The sequence below is a fragment of the Lithobates pipiens genome, unplaced genomic scaffold (assembly GCF_037356315.1).
Source record: "Lithobates pipiens isolate NorthernLeopardFrog02 unplaced genomic scaffold, aLitPip1_a1.2 Scaffold_8, whole genome shotgun sequence".
In the NCBI taxonomy this organism is placed as follows: Eukaryota; Metazoa; Chordata; class Amphibia; order Anura; family Ranidae; genus Lithobates; species Lithobates pipiens.
Genome location: NW_027507903.1, coordinates 61,752,086 through 61,769,335, shown reverse-complemented (window position 1 = coordinate 61,769,335; position 17,250 = coordinate 61,752,086). Strand labels below are relative to the sequence as shown.

Genomic DNA, 17,250 nt, shown 5'->3' with positions numbered 1-17,250 from the left:
TGGCTATGAACTTCCTTATTCGAGTCCAGTCGTACGTCATCACGTTCGAATCCGTCGGAGTTTAGTGTGATTGTGTGTGGCCAAGTCCGCTCATTCGAAAAGTCCGGCAGAACTCCTTCGGAAGTCTGTCGGACATAAGTCCTCTCGTGTGTACGGGGCTTTAGAAGTGCAAAAGAACTTGACTTTGTGAGTTGGGGGTTGTTAAATCGTAAAGGGGGCGCTACAATAAAATAGTAGTAATAAAGTGCTGCAAGTATCTTATTATTCAATACATACTGCAATATACACTAAATACATATAAATATTCAGCTCAAAAAAAGTAAACAAAACAAACGAATAAACAAATTGTCCATAGAAAATAGTGAAACTGGAATAGGTGTAAATCCTGTATCCCGTCACCGGTTCGGAAAAATGGACAACCACAGCACCCAGTGAAATTATGATAAGTAGCCTACTCACCGACTCACCTTGACCCCTTTATTTAAAAAGTAATGTCAGGTGAAGCTTTAGCAGGTTTAGGGAACTGCCAACCTTGCTGGAGAAACTTCAGCTTAGATGTACCAGTGATATTGTTTCAATCCACGTTTGCTCAAGAAAAAATATAGAGAGAACCGGACCATGGCATAATAACGTTTTATTTACAATAACATAAAAACAAAAACAGCCAGATGGCCTCTTACTTTAAAAGTGCCATAACCTCGGCACTAGAGGGAACGAACGGATCAGACCGGGTGAATGGTAACCTAGCTGTGCTGCTCCCACTGCTTGAATTGCCGTGCGTTCTACCCCCTGGATCTTGGAAACCAAGCGTTCGGACCAAAAGCAATGTGACCGGAATGCGCCTCCTGATGACGTCATTACGACGAAACGTACGTCGAGGCCCATTCCGGTCACATTGCTTTTGATCCAAACGCTTGGTTCCCAAGACCCAGGGGGTGGAACGCACATGCCAATTCAAGCAGCGGGAGCGGCACAGCTAGGTTCCAATTCACCCGGTCTGATCCGTTTGTTCCCTCTTGTGTCAGTATTTAGCTTTCTGCTCCAAAATAAAAACATCTTATATATAACAATCTTCAATTACATGTAGCTAATTACATGCTAACTAGTGTTAAGGTGCTATCCCCACCTAAGGGGGTGTGTTTTTAGCATTTCTGCTTGATGTGCTTTAAGTTCCTGGGGGCTGAACTACATTACAGCAGTCCCTCCTTCCCCCCCCCCCCCCTTGCTTCTCTTGGACAGTCATGTCCCCTTTTATAATACTAAAGAAGATTTTTTTCTGATGACTGCTTCTATAACAGCTTGATGGTTTATGGTTCACTTTAGATGAACTGCCAGATCTCTCCAGAAGCACACTGCACAGATGGGCTTTACTACAACTATTGCTGGAAATGTATGCTATGTAAAGATGGGACCTTTAACCTGCTAGTTTTAAAGAATGCCACTTTTCCCTCTTCCCTTATTGAAGGAACTCATCCAGCTCATTTTGAGTTGCTGGCAATAGAACAATTGCCCATGAAGAACTGGTTTTGCCAACTCCCCCAGGGCATCACAATCATCAGTGATCCCCCAAGAAGTAACAAAAGGCCTTGGTCTCCACAACAACAATTATGAATTAAACCAGTTGTATACTGTAGATTATACAACTCTACCCAAAGATTAAAGGCCTACTAACCTTCTGGTTGAGAACTACTATATTGAGACCTCAGAAAAATGACTTTTCTCTCCTCGCTTGCATTTGGTCACCTCTTTTTTTACAGCAGCTTATATGTGCTATACAATAACAATGCCTTTACTTGATAGCTGGACAAAAGTCACCACAATGCACCCATGCTCAATAGCAGCTGGTACATAAAGGTGTCGCATCTGAAAAGCTAGAGACTATGTATCCTACATAAACTTGACTTGGGTGACAACAACTCTAAGCCCACGTACACACGGTCGGAGATTTTGCCAACCAAATCCGTCGGATTTTGCCCGTCGGATTTAGTCCGACGGATTGTGTCCGAAACTGTTGCATACACACGGTCGGGCCAAGTTGTCGAAAAATCCGATCTTTCAGAACGTGATGACATAATTTCGTTACGATGGGACTACATTCAGGCTAATAGCCAATAGCTTTGATGTAGGAATTTGATCTGAGCATGCGTGGCACTTGGTCCGATCAAAATGCTCTACACATGATCGGATTAGGTTCGTCCGGCCCAGTTGGTCGGGAAATATTTCCAACATGTTGGAAAATTGGGTCGGACGGAGATTCGGACGGAATCAGTCCGATGCATACCACACACAGTCGGATTATCTGACGTCACGGTCCGATAAGACTCATTCCGACAGATTCTCCGACCGTGTGTACAAGGGCTAAGTGTTTACATACCACCACACATTACCCCAACCATTTTGGAATCCCACATCGTAATAAAGTGTCTTCTTCCAAAATCCTCTGCAGCAGAACTTTATTTTAGCAGCCTGCTAATTGATAATTTTACTTAGCCAGTGTCTCACCAATAAACGAGGTAGCAACATGTCACAGTGCCTCTTTAATACTCCAAGAAAACAACACTCTAAATAGCACTTTTTTCCCAGTTTGTGTTCATACATATATCACACAATACGCAATATTAAAAGGTTTCCTTTGAGAGACACATTTGAAGCTCATATAATGGTGATTCCAAAAGAAGCCTAGATCCTAAGCCAGTGATGGCGAACCTTGGCACCCCAGATGTTTTGAAACTACATTTCCCATGATGCTCCACTACACTGCAGAGTGCCTGAGCATCATGGGAAATGTAGTTCCAAAACATCTGGAGTGCCAAGGTTCGCCATCACTGTCCTAAGCTATTCTCTAATTACTGCAATAACAGAGTGATAATCTTCTCACCCACTTTTTCCACATTTCCCTTTTTTTCCGGGACACGCTCAAGGAAGTTACATTTCTCTGCTTCCCTCTTTCAGCAGTTTAGAGAGGCAAAAGGGGTGAGGCAGAGGTAACTGGGTAAGGGATGGCCCAGAGGTACCATCATGGACTTCACTGTGAGGGATGCTGTTTATGGGACAATCACGAGTAGCTGTGTACTGTGCTGTTTTACCAACGTAATGCATGACTCTAATCCAGGGCAGGCAGCATGGAGGACAAGTTTACTCAACAAGGCACTAAAATGGTACAACTTAAATACACATCACCAGCAACAGAATCATCCAGTAGAGCATTCCACTTACCTCTATGGAATCACTAGCTCTCTGCTCTGAAATTCTATTGAGTCTAGCTAGCGATGGAGAGACTTTGCCAGAGAACTATGGCTCATCTATACCAACATTTCTCAATCTTTTTCCAGTTGCAGCACTCCAAGGCTCCATGCACACTGAGCTTAAAAAAACTCCAGTTCCCTTGGCAGAAAAAAAACGCTCATATAGAACGTTTTTTGTACAAAATTTAGACGAGTCTATGAGAGTTTTGTGTTTTTTCTGCCAGAAAGCTTCAATCGGGAAACAAGAAGTTTTTTTTTTACTGCCTCTAAACGTTGAGTTCAAAATATGCCTGTAATCGTCCTACTTTGGACACATAGGATAACACTGAGTTGCTTCTACAGGCAGAACACAAAATTCCTGTAGAAGCAGCGATTTTTAAACCAGTATACATGGAGTATAAGGGTCCTTTCTCACAGGTGCCTCCGTTTTGTGTAATCTGCTTGCTTAGCACGGGATTGCTGTGCTGATCCTCGTTGAGCCGGTGGATAACCGGTCTGTCTCCGCTCACTGTGCAGAGCAGAGACTGACAGAGTCCTGCTCTCCTCTATGCAGAAATCGGATGACAACAGACTGCATGTCCATTGTCATCAGATCATATCTGATCCTCAATGCTGATGGAAAATACGACCACCATCCGTCTGGATTTGGCAGACAGGAACGGATAGCAGTGGGTGTCGGCGAACATGTTAACACTGACATCCGCTGCTCCATAGGAGTGAATGGAGGCTCCGATCAGGTCCATCTAAAAAACTGACAAGCGGACCTGATCGGAGCGCCCGTGTGAAAGGGGCCTAACGCAAAATCGCTTTAAGGAGAAAGGCTTACCAGAAAGTAACAAATCTGAAAACATACAGCGCTCAGTAGCAGTCTTACCTACTTACAGGCAATTTGTTTACCTCCCAAAAAACATGAGTCCCATATATACATATAATAACATTAATACCTTGTCTCTCAGCGTCCATTAAAATATGTTTTATGCAGTGCTAAATTCACTGTAAGCATTACCGTTCTGATTAATTTAACCTCTAGGTCCACAAATCATGGATTTTCCACTGTTGTTTACTCAGTGTTTCTCTAACCAGGAAAAGTGATTTGTAACATTGTTACAAAATATTATAGAGGCAGCAATTTACCTTCATATGTGACAAATAACCTATCCTTATAAAATGTATTCTGGGCCTGTAAGCAGAGAATATTCTGCAGCAAATCCAGGCCAAAGTGGCCATAAAAGACCAATAAAATTGGAGCATTAAAAAAAATCTTTGTAGGGGTATAAAGAAATAACTATACACGTGATACCTGCTTTCTGCACAGTCAGCGGTCAATAGTGTTACACAATATATTTTCTGTAAAGATGAAAGACGATCTTTAAACTGTATTGGTATTTCAGCGATACATCTTCAGCAATTACAATAACGACTGTCTGAATACCCTCTATTCTGGCTGTTTTGCGCTGTATAAAATTGCTACAGTCTGTTATTCTATATGTTGTTCCATATTCAGTATGTGTAAGTCTAATAAGTCTAATGAACTGTATTGATTACTCTAATGCCCCATACACATGGTCGGACATTCCGACCGCAAAATCCGTCAGATTTTTTCAGACGGATTTTGGCCGAAACTTGTGTTGCATACACACGGTCGCACAAAGTTGTCGGAAAATCGAGGTGATGTAAAACACGTACGTCGGGACTATAAACGGGCCAGTAGCCAAAAACCTTCATCTCTTGGTTTATTCTGACCATGCGTGGCACTTTGTCCGTCGGAATTGTCTACACACAATCGGAATTTATGAGATCGGATTTTGTTGTCGGAAAATTTTAGATCCTGCTCTCAAACTTTGTGCATCGGAAAATCAGACGGAAAAAGTCTGATGGAGCCCACACACGGTCAGATTTTCCGACAACATGATCCGATTGCACATTTTCTGTCAGAAAATCCGACCGTGTGTATGAGGCATTTGCCTTCAGTGTTTAAACTCACACAAACTAATTCACATTACATCGTGCCTTAAGGTGCCCTACCTAAAGACAGCCTATTCAATCCAAATTAATGGGCTGTCTTTAGGTAGTGCATCTTAAGGCAGTGCACAGCCAGCATACAGGAAATTGCACCTATCCTTTACATGGGAATACAACGCATAGCAGTGGCATGCTGCAATACATGTATGTTTCTTTATTGTAGTGGGGTGCCATTCACTATAAATTGCATTGCAATGCAATTACCTGTGCTTGTTGCAGTATCATGCAATGTGGTAATATTCACATTATCACAACACAAAGGTTTGAACCCGGCCTTAGGATACCAGCATCAGTGGTTGGGTAGGCTGATGTTTTGTCCAATGTTGTAATATTTCACATATTTAAAAAGCAGGTATGACTAGATTTAATCCAGTGCTGTGTGGTACAATAATAAGAGAACCTCACATCAGGTATGTTCACTTTAATGTTTGATCATGGTCACTTGATCCGATCTTTCTGTTTATGATCATCCTAAAGTTACTATACAGTACACTGTAAAATCTGACCATATAATCTCTCTATTATCTCCTCTTAGATTTATTGAACAATGTAATAGAAGGGCTAGCTGTGTATATTTTAATCCAATCGGGAAGGCTCTTTTACTACCTAACTAGAGCTGAAGAAGCTTGTACAATCAAGTTACATAGTTAAAGTAGAAGTTCATGCTAAAACTAAAATCTCTGCATCTATAGACATCCACGATCTAACACTAACCTATCTAGCGCTGTAAAAAATAAAATGAGTATACATACCTTTTCTGGAGCCAATCCGACCCAGTCTCCAGCGGCAGAAGCTCTGCAGAGGACACAGCCGACAACGGCTGTAGAATGAATGGGAAGTGACATCACCCATAGACTTACTATGGGGCTTCCGTTGTCGGATGTGTCCTCTGCACCCGCCCACATAGTGAAGCCGCAGCTGACAGCTCAGCATGGGATCAGAGCTTCCACCGCTGGAGAGCGGGTCAGGTTAGCTTCAGAAAACGTATGTATACAATTTTTTTCTTTACAGGGCTAGATAGGTTAGTGTTAGATCTTGGGTATCTATAGATGCAGGGATTTTAGTTTTAGCATGGACTTCAAATTTAAGTTGAAAAAATACACAAGTCCATCTAGTTCAAACAATAGAAAAATGACTAAAATGAACCCACTTGCTGACCGGCTCACGCCGATATACGTCGGCATAAGGGCACGTACAGGCATATTAACGTACCTGTACGTTGCCCTTTAAGAAGTGGTTTGCGGGTGCCCGCCGCGAGCTCCACCACGGGTCCCGGGGATACCTACGATCGTCTCACGGAGAGGAAGAATGGGGAAGTGCTGATGTAAACAAGCATTTCCCCATTCTGCCTAGTGACACTGGCACTGATCAGTGTCGTGTCACACATAGCCCCTCCCCCCCACAGTTAGAATATCTCCATAGGACACACTTAACCCCTACAGCACCACCTAGTGGTTAGCCCCATTCACTGCCAGACACATTTACACAGTAATCAATGCATTTTTAATTGCACTGATCGCTATATAAATGTGAATGGTCCCAAAATAGCACCAAAAGTGTCCGATCTGTCCGCCTTAATGTCGCAGTCATGATAAAAATCGCTGATCGCTGCCATTACTAGTAATAAAAAAATTATTACTATAAATTCCATAAAACTATCCCCTATTTTGTAGACGCTATAACTTTTGCGCAAACCAATCAATAAGCGTTTATTGCGATTTTGTTTATCAAAAATATGTCGAAGAATACGTATCGTCCTAAACTGAGGAAAACATTTTTTCTTATATATTTTTTGGGGATATTTATTAGAGCAAAAAGTAAAAAATAATAATTGTCGCTATATTTATTGTTTATAGCGCAAAAAATAAAAACCCCAGAGGTGATCAAATGCCACCAAAAGAAAGCTCTATTTTGGGGGGAAAAAGGACATCAATTTTGTTTAGGGGACACGTTGCACGTCCGCGCAATTGTCAGTAAAGCAACGCAGTGCCGAATCGCAAAAAGTGCTCTGGTCTTTTGCCAGCCAAATGATCTGGGGCTTAAGTGGTTAAAACCACCATATAAAGAACCCTATACCTACAGCTAATCCAGAAAAAAAGCAAAAAAAAATAATCCTTAAAGCCCAGTACAATATGATCCACCAGGGAAAAAAAATCCTTTTGATCACCAAAGGAATTTGGATATTCCCTGATCAATGATCTCTGGTGTTTTTATATGAAAATGTTAATAGGCACTTACAGTATATTCTGTGGATTCAGGAATGCTTTTAGAATTTTTTTAAATAATCAATTGAGCTGGCTAGAACTAGTTCCTGAGGGATTATTTTCCATATTTTCACAGCTCTTACTGTGAAGAAGCATTTCCATATGCTGGGGTAAAAGCTCTTTCCCTCAAGACCCAAAGTACCGTAGTAACATGTGTTAAGAATGGAATTGATAACAGTGCGTCCAACACATCCCTGTGTTGGGGGGGGGGGGGGGGCTTTATTTTCCTATTATGTAGTGGGTATCACAAATTCAGGCCAAGGTTAAAATGGCTCCTTTTTATATCAGAGTCTGTATTTTCACTTTTGGAGCCAAACTGGGAATCCCCTTACTTTATTTGTGTTATATGTTCTCATTCATGTAGCTTTGAAAAAGTTAACAGATTATGATTTTATTTGCTCTTTTCTGAAAACTCGAAAATTTACATTTTTCTCTACTATGCAAGAGGACTGGGGAGTTAATGTTTGCCATGATTAACTTTGTCTGTACTGGACAGGTAGTGGTTAATGCTGCCCCAGCTGGGAAGGTTTGGGTTAAGTATGTTTCCTAATTCTTTTAATGGCAGGCTTTTCTGGGTCTGACTCACTGGTGCTGTACATTATAAAAGGGACAATGGTCTGGTGGGTGAGTGAAGGGGATCGGAGCTAGAGAGTATTGCTTGTCACCATGGCCGGAGTCTAGATGGCCAGTGTCATGCCGAAATCAAAATTCCCACTATTAGGGGAGATTGCTGCAACTTGCAGACCTCCCTGAAGATACCTCCTATGGGTTCTGCCCAGTATGGACTTTCATCCTACAGGTACCCGAGGTGTAAAGCAGTGACCCTAACCAAAGTGCCTAGCGTGTCCCAGAAGAACCCACCCAAGGGTAGGTCTCACATGTGACCCTTTCCTTGGCACCCAACGAGTAGGCAAACATGGAGGACATGACACCTTACCTACTATCCCCTCTACCACCCTCCTGCAATCATCTCCCCTAACACAGAAAAAAAAGATTCAGAAACAGGCTTTTTGCAATGTATGTCAATGAGGGAAAACTCAGTGTGTTCTTCTTTGTCAGTGGGGACAGACTCTTCATTTCAAGTTGCTCGGAGTAGCTTGCAGTCTGCCCAATGCCTGCTCCAAACACATAGAAAGATAAGAATTTTTTTTTTTTAGGCATGCTCTGTGGACAGCAAAAGTGGCAGTGCACCATAAACAGAGGGGTGCTCAATCTGAGCCCCCAATCTCAAACCAGGGAAGCGCATGCCCAGGTTCTGGGATGGCATGTCGTCAAGCCCACATCGTGATCAACGAGTTGCTAACCCACATCCCAGAGCATCAGAGTGCATAGAGCCAGCACCAGCAACAGAGGAAGCAGGAGACCGTCAGGAGCTGATTCTTTCTCTGTAGTGCCAGCTCCTGTCCTAGATGGAGTGATACCAGGTTCACTTCACCTGGGAAAACTTTCTAGCAGCCTGGAGAGCAATATCAGTAGAAGCTGGAAGAGGAAAGTCAGTGCATTAAACATCACATAAACAGCACTTTTGCAATGGGCATATTGTAAGATGTCCCCATAAAATATTTTTACAGGATACGATGTCCAGTATAAAATAGTTAAGGTGTACTGATAAATATAGAAATAAATTATGGAGTTAAGAAAAAAATAAGACAGTAAGTTAAAGGGGTGCTAAAGGGATGGGGGGAGGAGGGAGGGGAGGGGATATGGTTGGCTGGTAAACAATGTGATATGGGTAGTGGAGAGGTGAAGGGGGAAGAAGGATAGATTATTGGAAAATATCTTGAATGTAAAGTATTTTGGCTTCTCTTTTCTCTTTTTTTCACTTTTTACCATGAAGTTGTGTAATAGAGGAAAAATTCAATAAAGAATAAATAATAAAAAATAAAAAAAATAATGTTTGTGTGTGTATACCTTTATATGAATGTTATAAATAATTTCCCATATCAATAGATGAGTTGCAATTGAGATGGAGATTAGAAAGCGATGGTGCTCTTTAATAGCATGGCTATAGTTATGGAATAGTGACAATCCTATGTATGTTCACAATTGATTGTTTCTACCTTGCGAAGCCATAATTGCAAGCCAATCTGCACACAAATATAGGTATTTGATATTAGCTAATTTACATATTGTCCCAACAGCCTGAGCCAGTAAAACGGCAACATACCCCCCGACAATATGTTAAAATAGGGTATTCTAGCAGAGGGGTGTTACTTTGGGCACCAAGCCTTTTTGCAATTAAACCCATAGAAAACATAGCAGCTTGGTCACTTGTACATGTAAGCTTATGATAATGTTGACCTGTAGGTACAGCGGATACCTCCTAAACGTGCATCATTTAGGAGATATTCACATCGGTAGCAGTCAGTGAAGACACCAGGGAATTTGCACTATGCTGTAAACGAAGGGCACACCGAGCGTGCCGTCCATTCAGATCACTGTGCTGGGTTCGTGGCTCCCTTACGCAGGAGTGATGTCATCGCTGCTTGGCTGTTCAAATGGCCAGAGCATGCGAACCTGGAAGAAGACTAGGTAAAGATGGAAGCCATGTCAACACACCGCTGGAGGGTTCACTTTTTTAGGTCAGTCTGTCATAATGTGCTAGTATGCAGTGCATACTAGCACATTATGATATTAACTTGCAGGGTACAATTTTTTTTTTCTTGAGACTTTACTACTTCTTAAAGGCTGCAGTTATGTAAATCCGGCTCCAACTGAAAGGTCTACACATTAAAAATGAGATGCAAGATGTTAATGAAACATGCATTTATAGGTAATTATATATAAAAAGAAAGGTGAAAGAAGAAAGCATGAAAACATTGCAGTTGTCCTTTCACTTACCATATCGAGGTCTTGAAAACTGTCCATGTTTCTTCTTTGCCTCCAATGTAGTATGTGAGGGTTCCACACTCCTTGCTTGTCTTCAGCTCTTGGGCATCCTGATCAGACCAGAATTAGGGAGAGACAAAGTTCATCAATGTGTTAAGCTAATTTAGCTTAAATTTTGAAGATTGCCATTCAAGAACATTCCATGCTTTTATGTGAGAATAGCTTCGGGCAGAGTGTGATGTGTTTTCTACAAGTTGTCAGAAACAAACCAAACAGGTCTATGATGAGAAAGATGGTTCAGTCTTTATAGAGCCAAAGACTGCAGCCAAATACTTCCAGATCATGCTTACTAACCACATTTCTTACACTGAGTCATTTACGTAACCACACTTGCCTATATTATCTGCAAAACTCGCCTCTTGAATGAGTCAATAAACCTAAAATACAAGATGGGTTAGTGTGGGAGGTTGGTGCAAGTAGATGAACATTACAAGACACGTGTCATAAAAGAGTTTGTATTACCTGCTTTATGTAGGTGACATTATTGTATTTGCTGTGTGCTTCTTTTTTAAAAAGAATAAGTTTAAACATGGATGCAAGCATGTACAGCCTCTAGACTGAAGCCCAATATTTGCTTTTTTATAACAGTTCTTTATTTGACATGTCAGCCAATTATCCTTGCAGACAGGTAAAGTTACTGAAAAAAGGGGGCCAAACATGGGCCAAAAAGCCCTTAAAGAGGAAGTAAACCCTCGTAAAAAACCCCCCAAAAAAACAAAAAAAACCTGCAAGACAAAGGCCGCGTACACACGAGAGGATTGTCTGGCCAACTAAGTCCGTCAGACAATCCGACAGACAGTCCGTCCTACTTTTGAATGAACGGACTTGACCACACACGATGAACAGACAGTCCGCTGAAAGCTTGCGTGATGACGTGTACGGCACGTACGACGGGACTAGAAATATGACGTCCAATACACTGCAATGCAACCTTCGGCCGTGTAAATCCTTTCTGAGCATGCGCCATACTTAGTCCGTCCAACTTGCCTACTCACGAGCGGACTGTCCGCTGAAACCAAAGTTGGACGGACAATATTACGGAAATTCCGAAAGACTTAGGCCGCGTACACACGGGCGTATTGTCTGCCCAACTAAGTCCGTCAGACAATCCGACAGACAGTCTGTTCAAAATTTGAATGAACGGACTTGACCACACACGATGAACAGACAGTCCGCTGAAAACGTGCGCGATGACGTGTACAGCACGTACGACGGGACTAGAAAAACGACGTCCAATACACTGCAATGCAACCTTCGGCATGCGCCATACTTAGTTCGTCCAACTTGCCTACACACGAGCGGACTGTCCGCTGAAACCAAGTTTGGACGGACAAAACCAAGTTTCAGTGGACAAAATTACGGAAATTCCGAAAGACAAAGTCCGTCAGACTGTCCGCTGAAAAAGTCAGCTGAAGCCCACACACGAGCGGATTGTCCGCTGAAGCACGGTTCAGCGGACTAAGTTGGACAGACAATCCGCCCGTGTGTACGCGGCCTTAGTCCGCCAGACTGTCCGCTGAAAAAGTCAGCTGAAGCCCACACACGAGCGGACTGTCCGCTGAAACACGTTTCAGCGGACTAAGTTGGACGGACAATCCTCTCGTGTGTACGCGGCCAAAGGCATAATGAGATAGTATGCATAGAATACTAGCTCATTATGTATTACTTACCTCAGATCGAAGCCCCCGCAGCGGTCCGCATCTCCCCCTCCAGTCGCCGACATGTCGTCCTGGAGTTACTTCCAGGTATTGCGGTACCGGCGTTGTGATTGGCCGGAGCCGCGATGACGTCACTCCCACCCATGGGAGCCGCCAGTAATGGCACGCAGACTGAAGCAACGGCCATTGCTTCAGTTTGCCCCAGTGCACATGTGCCGATGACATCGGCATATGCAGGGTACAGGGGATATCTCCTAAACCGTGCAGGTTTAGGATATATCCTGGGTAGCTACAGGTAAGCCTTAATAGTACTCCTACAGGTAAGCTACAGGTAAGCCTTAAAGCGGGAGTCCACCGGGACTCCGCGTTTTTTTTTTTTTTTTTTAAAAGCCAGCAGCTACAAATACTGCAGCTGCTGACTTTTAAATAGTGACACTTACCTGTCCAGCGCGCCCGCGATGTCGGCACCCGAAGCCGATCGCTCGCTCGGCTGCCGGGTCCCGCCGCCATCTTGGGTATGGGAATCAGGAAATGGAGCCTTTCGGCTTCATTTCCCGGTTCCCTACTGCGCATGCGCGAGCCGCGCGGCGCAATCCGGACGGTCCCCGCTGCCTCTGGGAGCTGTGTGTTTCCCAGCAGGCAGCGGGGCACTTGCTGAAGGGGGCGGGCGCTTGCGGAACGGGGGCGTAACCTACGCTCGTTCCGCAGAGAGCTAGCCCGGAAGTGGGTGCAGTTACCTGGATTATCCAGGTAACTGCACCCCCCTCCCCCCTGAAAGGTGCCGATTGTGGCGCCGGAGGGGGGGGGGGGGATTCCGATGAGCGGAGGTCCATTTTAGGGTGGACCTCCGCTTTAATATAGACTTACCTGTAGCATAAAGTTGTAAAAAAGGGTTTACAACCACTTTTGACTGCATATCTGGCATAGACTCGGCTCACTGGTAAGCTCTACACTGAAACTAAATAACCCCCAATATTACAGTATATGTATTGTGAGTATTGTGCATATTCATGCGTTTGGGTGTGGGTAAGAAAACAACAGCTTTTTTCAATACATAATTGTTGAAAAAATGATCATATGATATCACTTTTTCAAAGATATCCATGTAAAAGCAAAGAATGCGTAAAATCTAAAGAGCAAGATATGTGTGGAGGGGACACTGCATCTATAATGCCGCATACACACGATCGAATTGTATGACGTACTTAGTCCGTTGAAACACATTTCAACGGACAATCCGCTCGTGTGTGGGCTTCAGCTGACTTTTTCAGCGTGCAGTCCGGAGTACTAAGAATTTCGTTTTGCACAACAATCTTTCCGTCGTACTTTGGTTTCAGCGGACAATACGGTCGTCAGTATGCTAGTCCGATGGACTAAGAATGGCGCATGCCCAGAAAGGATTTACAGGGCGGAAGCGTTCTGTCTTGTAAAACTAGTGTTCGTATTGAAGCTAGCATATTCGTCATGCTGCTAATTTTGTGATTTTTTAATATAGCACATTCTTTTCTTCTTCATAATGCGAGAAAAGTGAAGTTGCTTTGCTGCTTATATTCACACAGAGTTATCACAAATTTCTTTATTCATCCTCATCCTATGATTAATATTCCAATTCGAGAATAAATTAAAAAAACTAAAACGGACGAATTAAGCTGAAGTCTGAAAAGCGCGAATCGTCTCTAACCAAACTTCCACTAACGCAAAGTCAGCAGAAGGAGCCCAAAGGGTGCTTTGCTGTGTCTTGGACTTCCTATTTCTAGTCCCGTTGTACGTGCTGTACGTCATCGCGCAAGCTTTCGTCGGACTGTTTGTGTATCCGTGTGTGGTCAAGTCCGTTCAGTAGAAAGTACGCCGGATTGTCCGTAGGATTGTATGACGGACTAAGTCCGTCATACAATTCGATCGTGTGTACGCGGCATAATGAATACCGACAGTTACGTCTTAGTACTGAAGGATCATCAACCCAATAATTGATGTAGAAAGAAAGAAGTGAAGAGAAATGGGTGTTCAAGGATGACCCTTCAGTACATTCATATCCACAAACAGCATATATAATATAAAAGTATTGAAGCTTACTTACAAAACATTGAATATTAAAAATTATACAGATAGTAAAAATAGGTTTTCATTGAATAATAGCGCAATAGAAACAATCAGACAATTAACAGAGACCAATAAGGCCTTTCCTATGTGTTTTGCGGTCACAGTCGCTTCTTCAGGGTTAGAAGTTCTACGTCAAATATAATGCCTGGTATCACCAATTTAAATCTACAAATACAATGTACAAATACAAATTATATGCATAAAATTACCATGGGAGGTTTATTTACTAAAGGCAAATACACTTTGTGCTACAAGTGCACTTGAAAGTGCAGTCACTGTAGATCTAAGGAAAATTAAAAAAAATGCGTTTTTGCTTGTACATGATTGGATGATAAAATCAGCAGAGCTTCCCCTGATTTCAGATCTTCCCCTCAGGTCTACAGTGACTGCACCTCCAAGTGCACTTGTAGTGCAAAGTGTATTCGCCTTTAGTAAATCAACCTCATAGTATTTACACCTCCTCTCCCACAGGGCATAGAAGTAGTAATGTGAAAAAAAAATTATCTTCAAGAATGTACACTGCCTTGCAAAAGTATTCACCCCCATTGGCTTATTAGCTATTTCGTTACATTGCAGCTGCTAGTTCAATGTTTTTTTTTAAATCTGAATTATATGTGATGAATCAGAAAACAATAGTCTAATGCCGCGTACACACGGGTGGACTGTATGGCGTACTTAGTCTCTCGAAACACATTTCAGCGGACAGTCCGCTCGTGTGTGGGCTTCAGCTGACTTTTTCAGCGTGCAGTCTGGCGTACTAAGTATTTCGGATTTTTCGAAATTCTGTCCGTCGTACTTTGATTTCAGCGGACAATCCGCTCGTCAGTAGGCTAGTTCGACGGACTAAGAATGGCGCATGCTCAGAAAGGATTTACACGGCGGAAGGGTGCTTTGCTGTGTATTGGACTTCCTATTTCTAGTCCCGTCGTACGTGCTGTACACGTCATCGCGCAAGCTTTCGACGGACTGTTTGTGCATCCGTGTGTGGTCAAGTCCGTTCAGTCGAAAGTATGACGGACTGTCCGTCGGATTGTATGACGGACTAAGTACGCCATACAGTCCGCTCGTGTGTACGCGGCATAAATTGGTGAAGTAAAATTAGAAAAATATATACATACAACTATTTTTCAGAAATAAAAAACTGATAATTGGCATGTGCGTATGTATTCACCCCCTTTGTTTTGAAGCCCATAAAAGGCTCTGGTGCAACCAATTACCTTCAGAAGTCACATAATTAGTGAAATGATGTCCTAATGTGTACAATCTAAGTGTCACATGATCTGTCATTACATATACACACCTTTTTGAAAGGCCCCAGTGGCTGCAACACCTAAGCAAGAGGCACCACTAACCAAACACTGCCATGAAAACCAACGAACTCTCCAAACAAGTAAGGGACAATGTTGTTGAGAAGTACAAGTCAGGGTTAGGTTATAAAAAAATATGCAAATCTTTCAGTGATCCCTAGGAGCACCATCAAATCTATCATAACCAAATGGAAAGAACATGGCACAACAGCAAACCTGCCAAGAGACGGCCACACACCAAAACTCATGGACCAGGCAAGGAGGGCATTAATCAGAGAGGCAGCACAGAGACCTAAGGTAACCCTGGAGGAGCTGCAGAGTTCCACAGCAGAGAGAGAGTTGGGCTTTATATCAGAGTGGCCAGAAGAAAGCCATTACTTTCAGCAAAAAACAAAATGGCATGTTCTGAGTTTGCAAAAAGGCATGTGGGAGACTCCCAAAATGTATGGAGGAAGGTGCTCTGGTCTGATGAGACTAAAATTGAACTTTTTGGCCATCAAAGAAAACACTATGTCTGGCGCAAACCCAACACATCACATCACCCAAAGAACAACATCCCCACAGTGAAACACGGTGGTGGCAGCATCATGCTGTGGGGATGTTTTTCAGCAGTCGAGACTGATAAACTGGTCGGAGTTGAGGGAAAGATGGACGGTGCTAAATATAGGAATATTCTTGAGCAAAACCTGTACCACTCTGTGTGTGATTTTAGGCTAGGATGGAGGTTCACCTTCCAGCAGGACAATGACCCCAAACACACTGCTAAAGCAACACTTGAGTGGTTTAAGGGGAAACATGTAAATGTGTTGGAATGGCCTAGTCAAAGCCCAGACCTCAATCCAATAGAAAATCTGTAGTCAGACTTAAAGATTGCTATTCACAAGCGCAAACCATCCAACTTGAAGGATCTGGAGCCATTTTGCAAGGAGGAATGGGCAAAAATCCCAGCGGTAAGATGTGGCAAGGTCATGGAAACTGTAAAAAAAAACAAAAAAACTTCTTCAAAGTTGGGGGCATGTTCTGTAAATTAAATGATGCAAATTCTGAACAATCCATGTTAATTCCAAGTTGTGAGGCAACAAAACACGAAAAATGCCAAGGGGGTGAATACTTTTGCAAGGCACTGTATCTTCCTGTTCTTGGAGGTCACTATACATAATTCAAAACTGTCCTCACTGCTCTCGATTTATGATCACTTGATTGAGTCCAGAAGCTTGGTGCACAGAAGGTTCATGCAAAGGTTCCTGTCTTGTTTTCTTGCTTTGTAAGCCGATTGTGAATGTTTGAAAGGATGGGAAATGTCACCCCTTTAGGATAACAAAATTTTCCTAAGAAATCAAGTTCCCAACAAAAATTGGAATCTGTGCTTCATCCTCTCCTCCTTATGTTCAGTCAAGACCACAACAGTTGCTGCATCAGCTGCAAATAGCAGTATAAAATTAGCCATACTTACTCACCACAAGCCACAGAAAACAAGGATTCATATTCTCTGCAAGAGTTTATGATGACTGCAGGAAAAAAAAAAAAAAAAAGCATGAAAACACATGTAAAACATGTATACTAAAAAGCGCGTGACCTGTTTGGACCCCAATGCAACATAAGCATGCCTCCATCCCTATAATGATAAAAGAAAAATGAAAGTGGATTGTGGGACTTTAAATGAGGCATGGATATGTATTTGAAATGGTCTGGGATACCTGAAATATTATTCATTGTCACTGTCCCATGCGGGAAAATCTGTATACCCATAAGGAATTGCTAATCA

General features: G+C 42.6%; 1 protein-coding gene across 1 annotated transcript in view; it reads right to left on the bottom strand.

Moving 5' to 3' along the window:
• LOC143963324 (transient receptor potential cation channel subfamily M member 7-like) overlaps positions 1 to 10,706 on the bottom strand; it is a 189,973-nt gene extending 179,267 nt beyond the window's left edge. Inside the window, exon 1 of the mRNA XM_077472928.1 lies at positions 10,373 to 10,706. Within this exon, the coding sequence (XP_077329054.1) occupies positions 10,373 to 10,399 (27 nt within the window). The 5' untranslated portion in view covers positions 10,400 to 10,706. The remainder of the gene's footprint in view (positions 1 to 10,372) is intronic.
• Between the last annotated feature and the right edge of the window lie 6,544 nt (positions 10,707 to 17,250).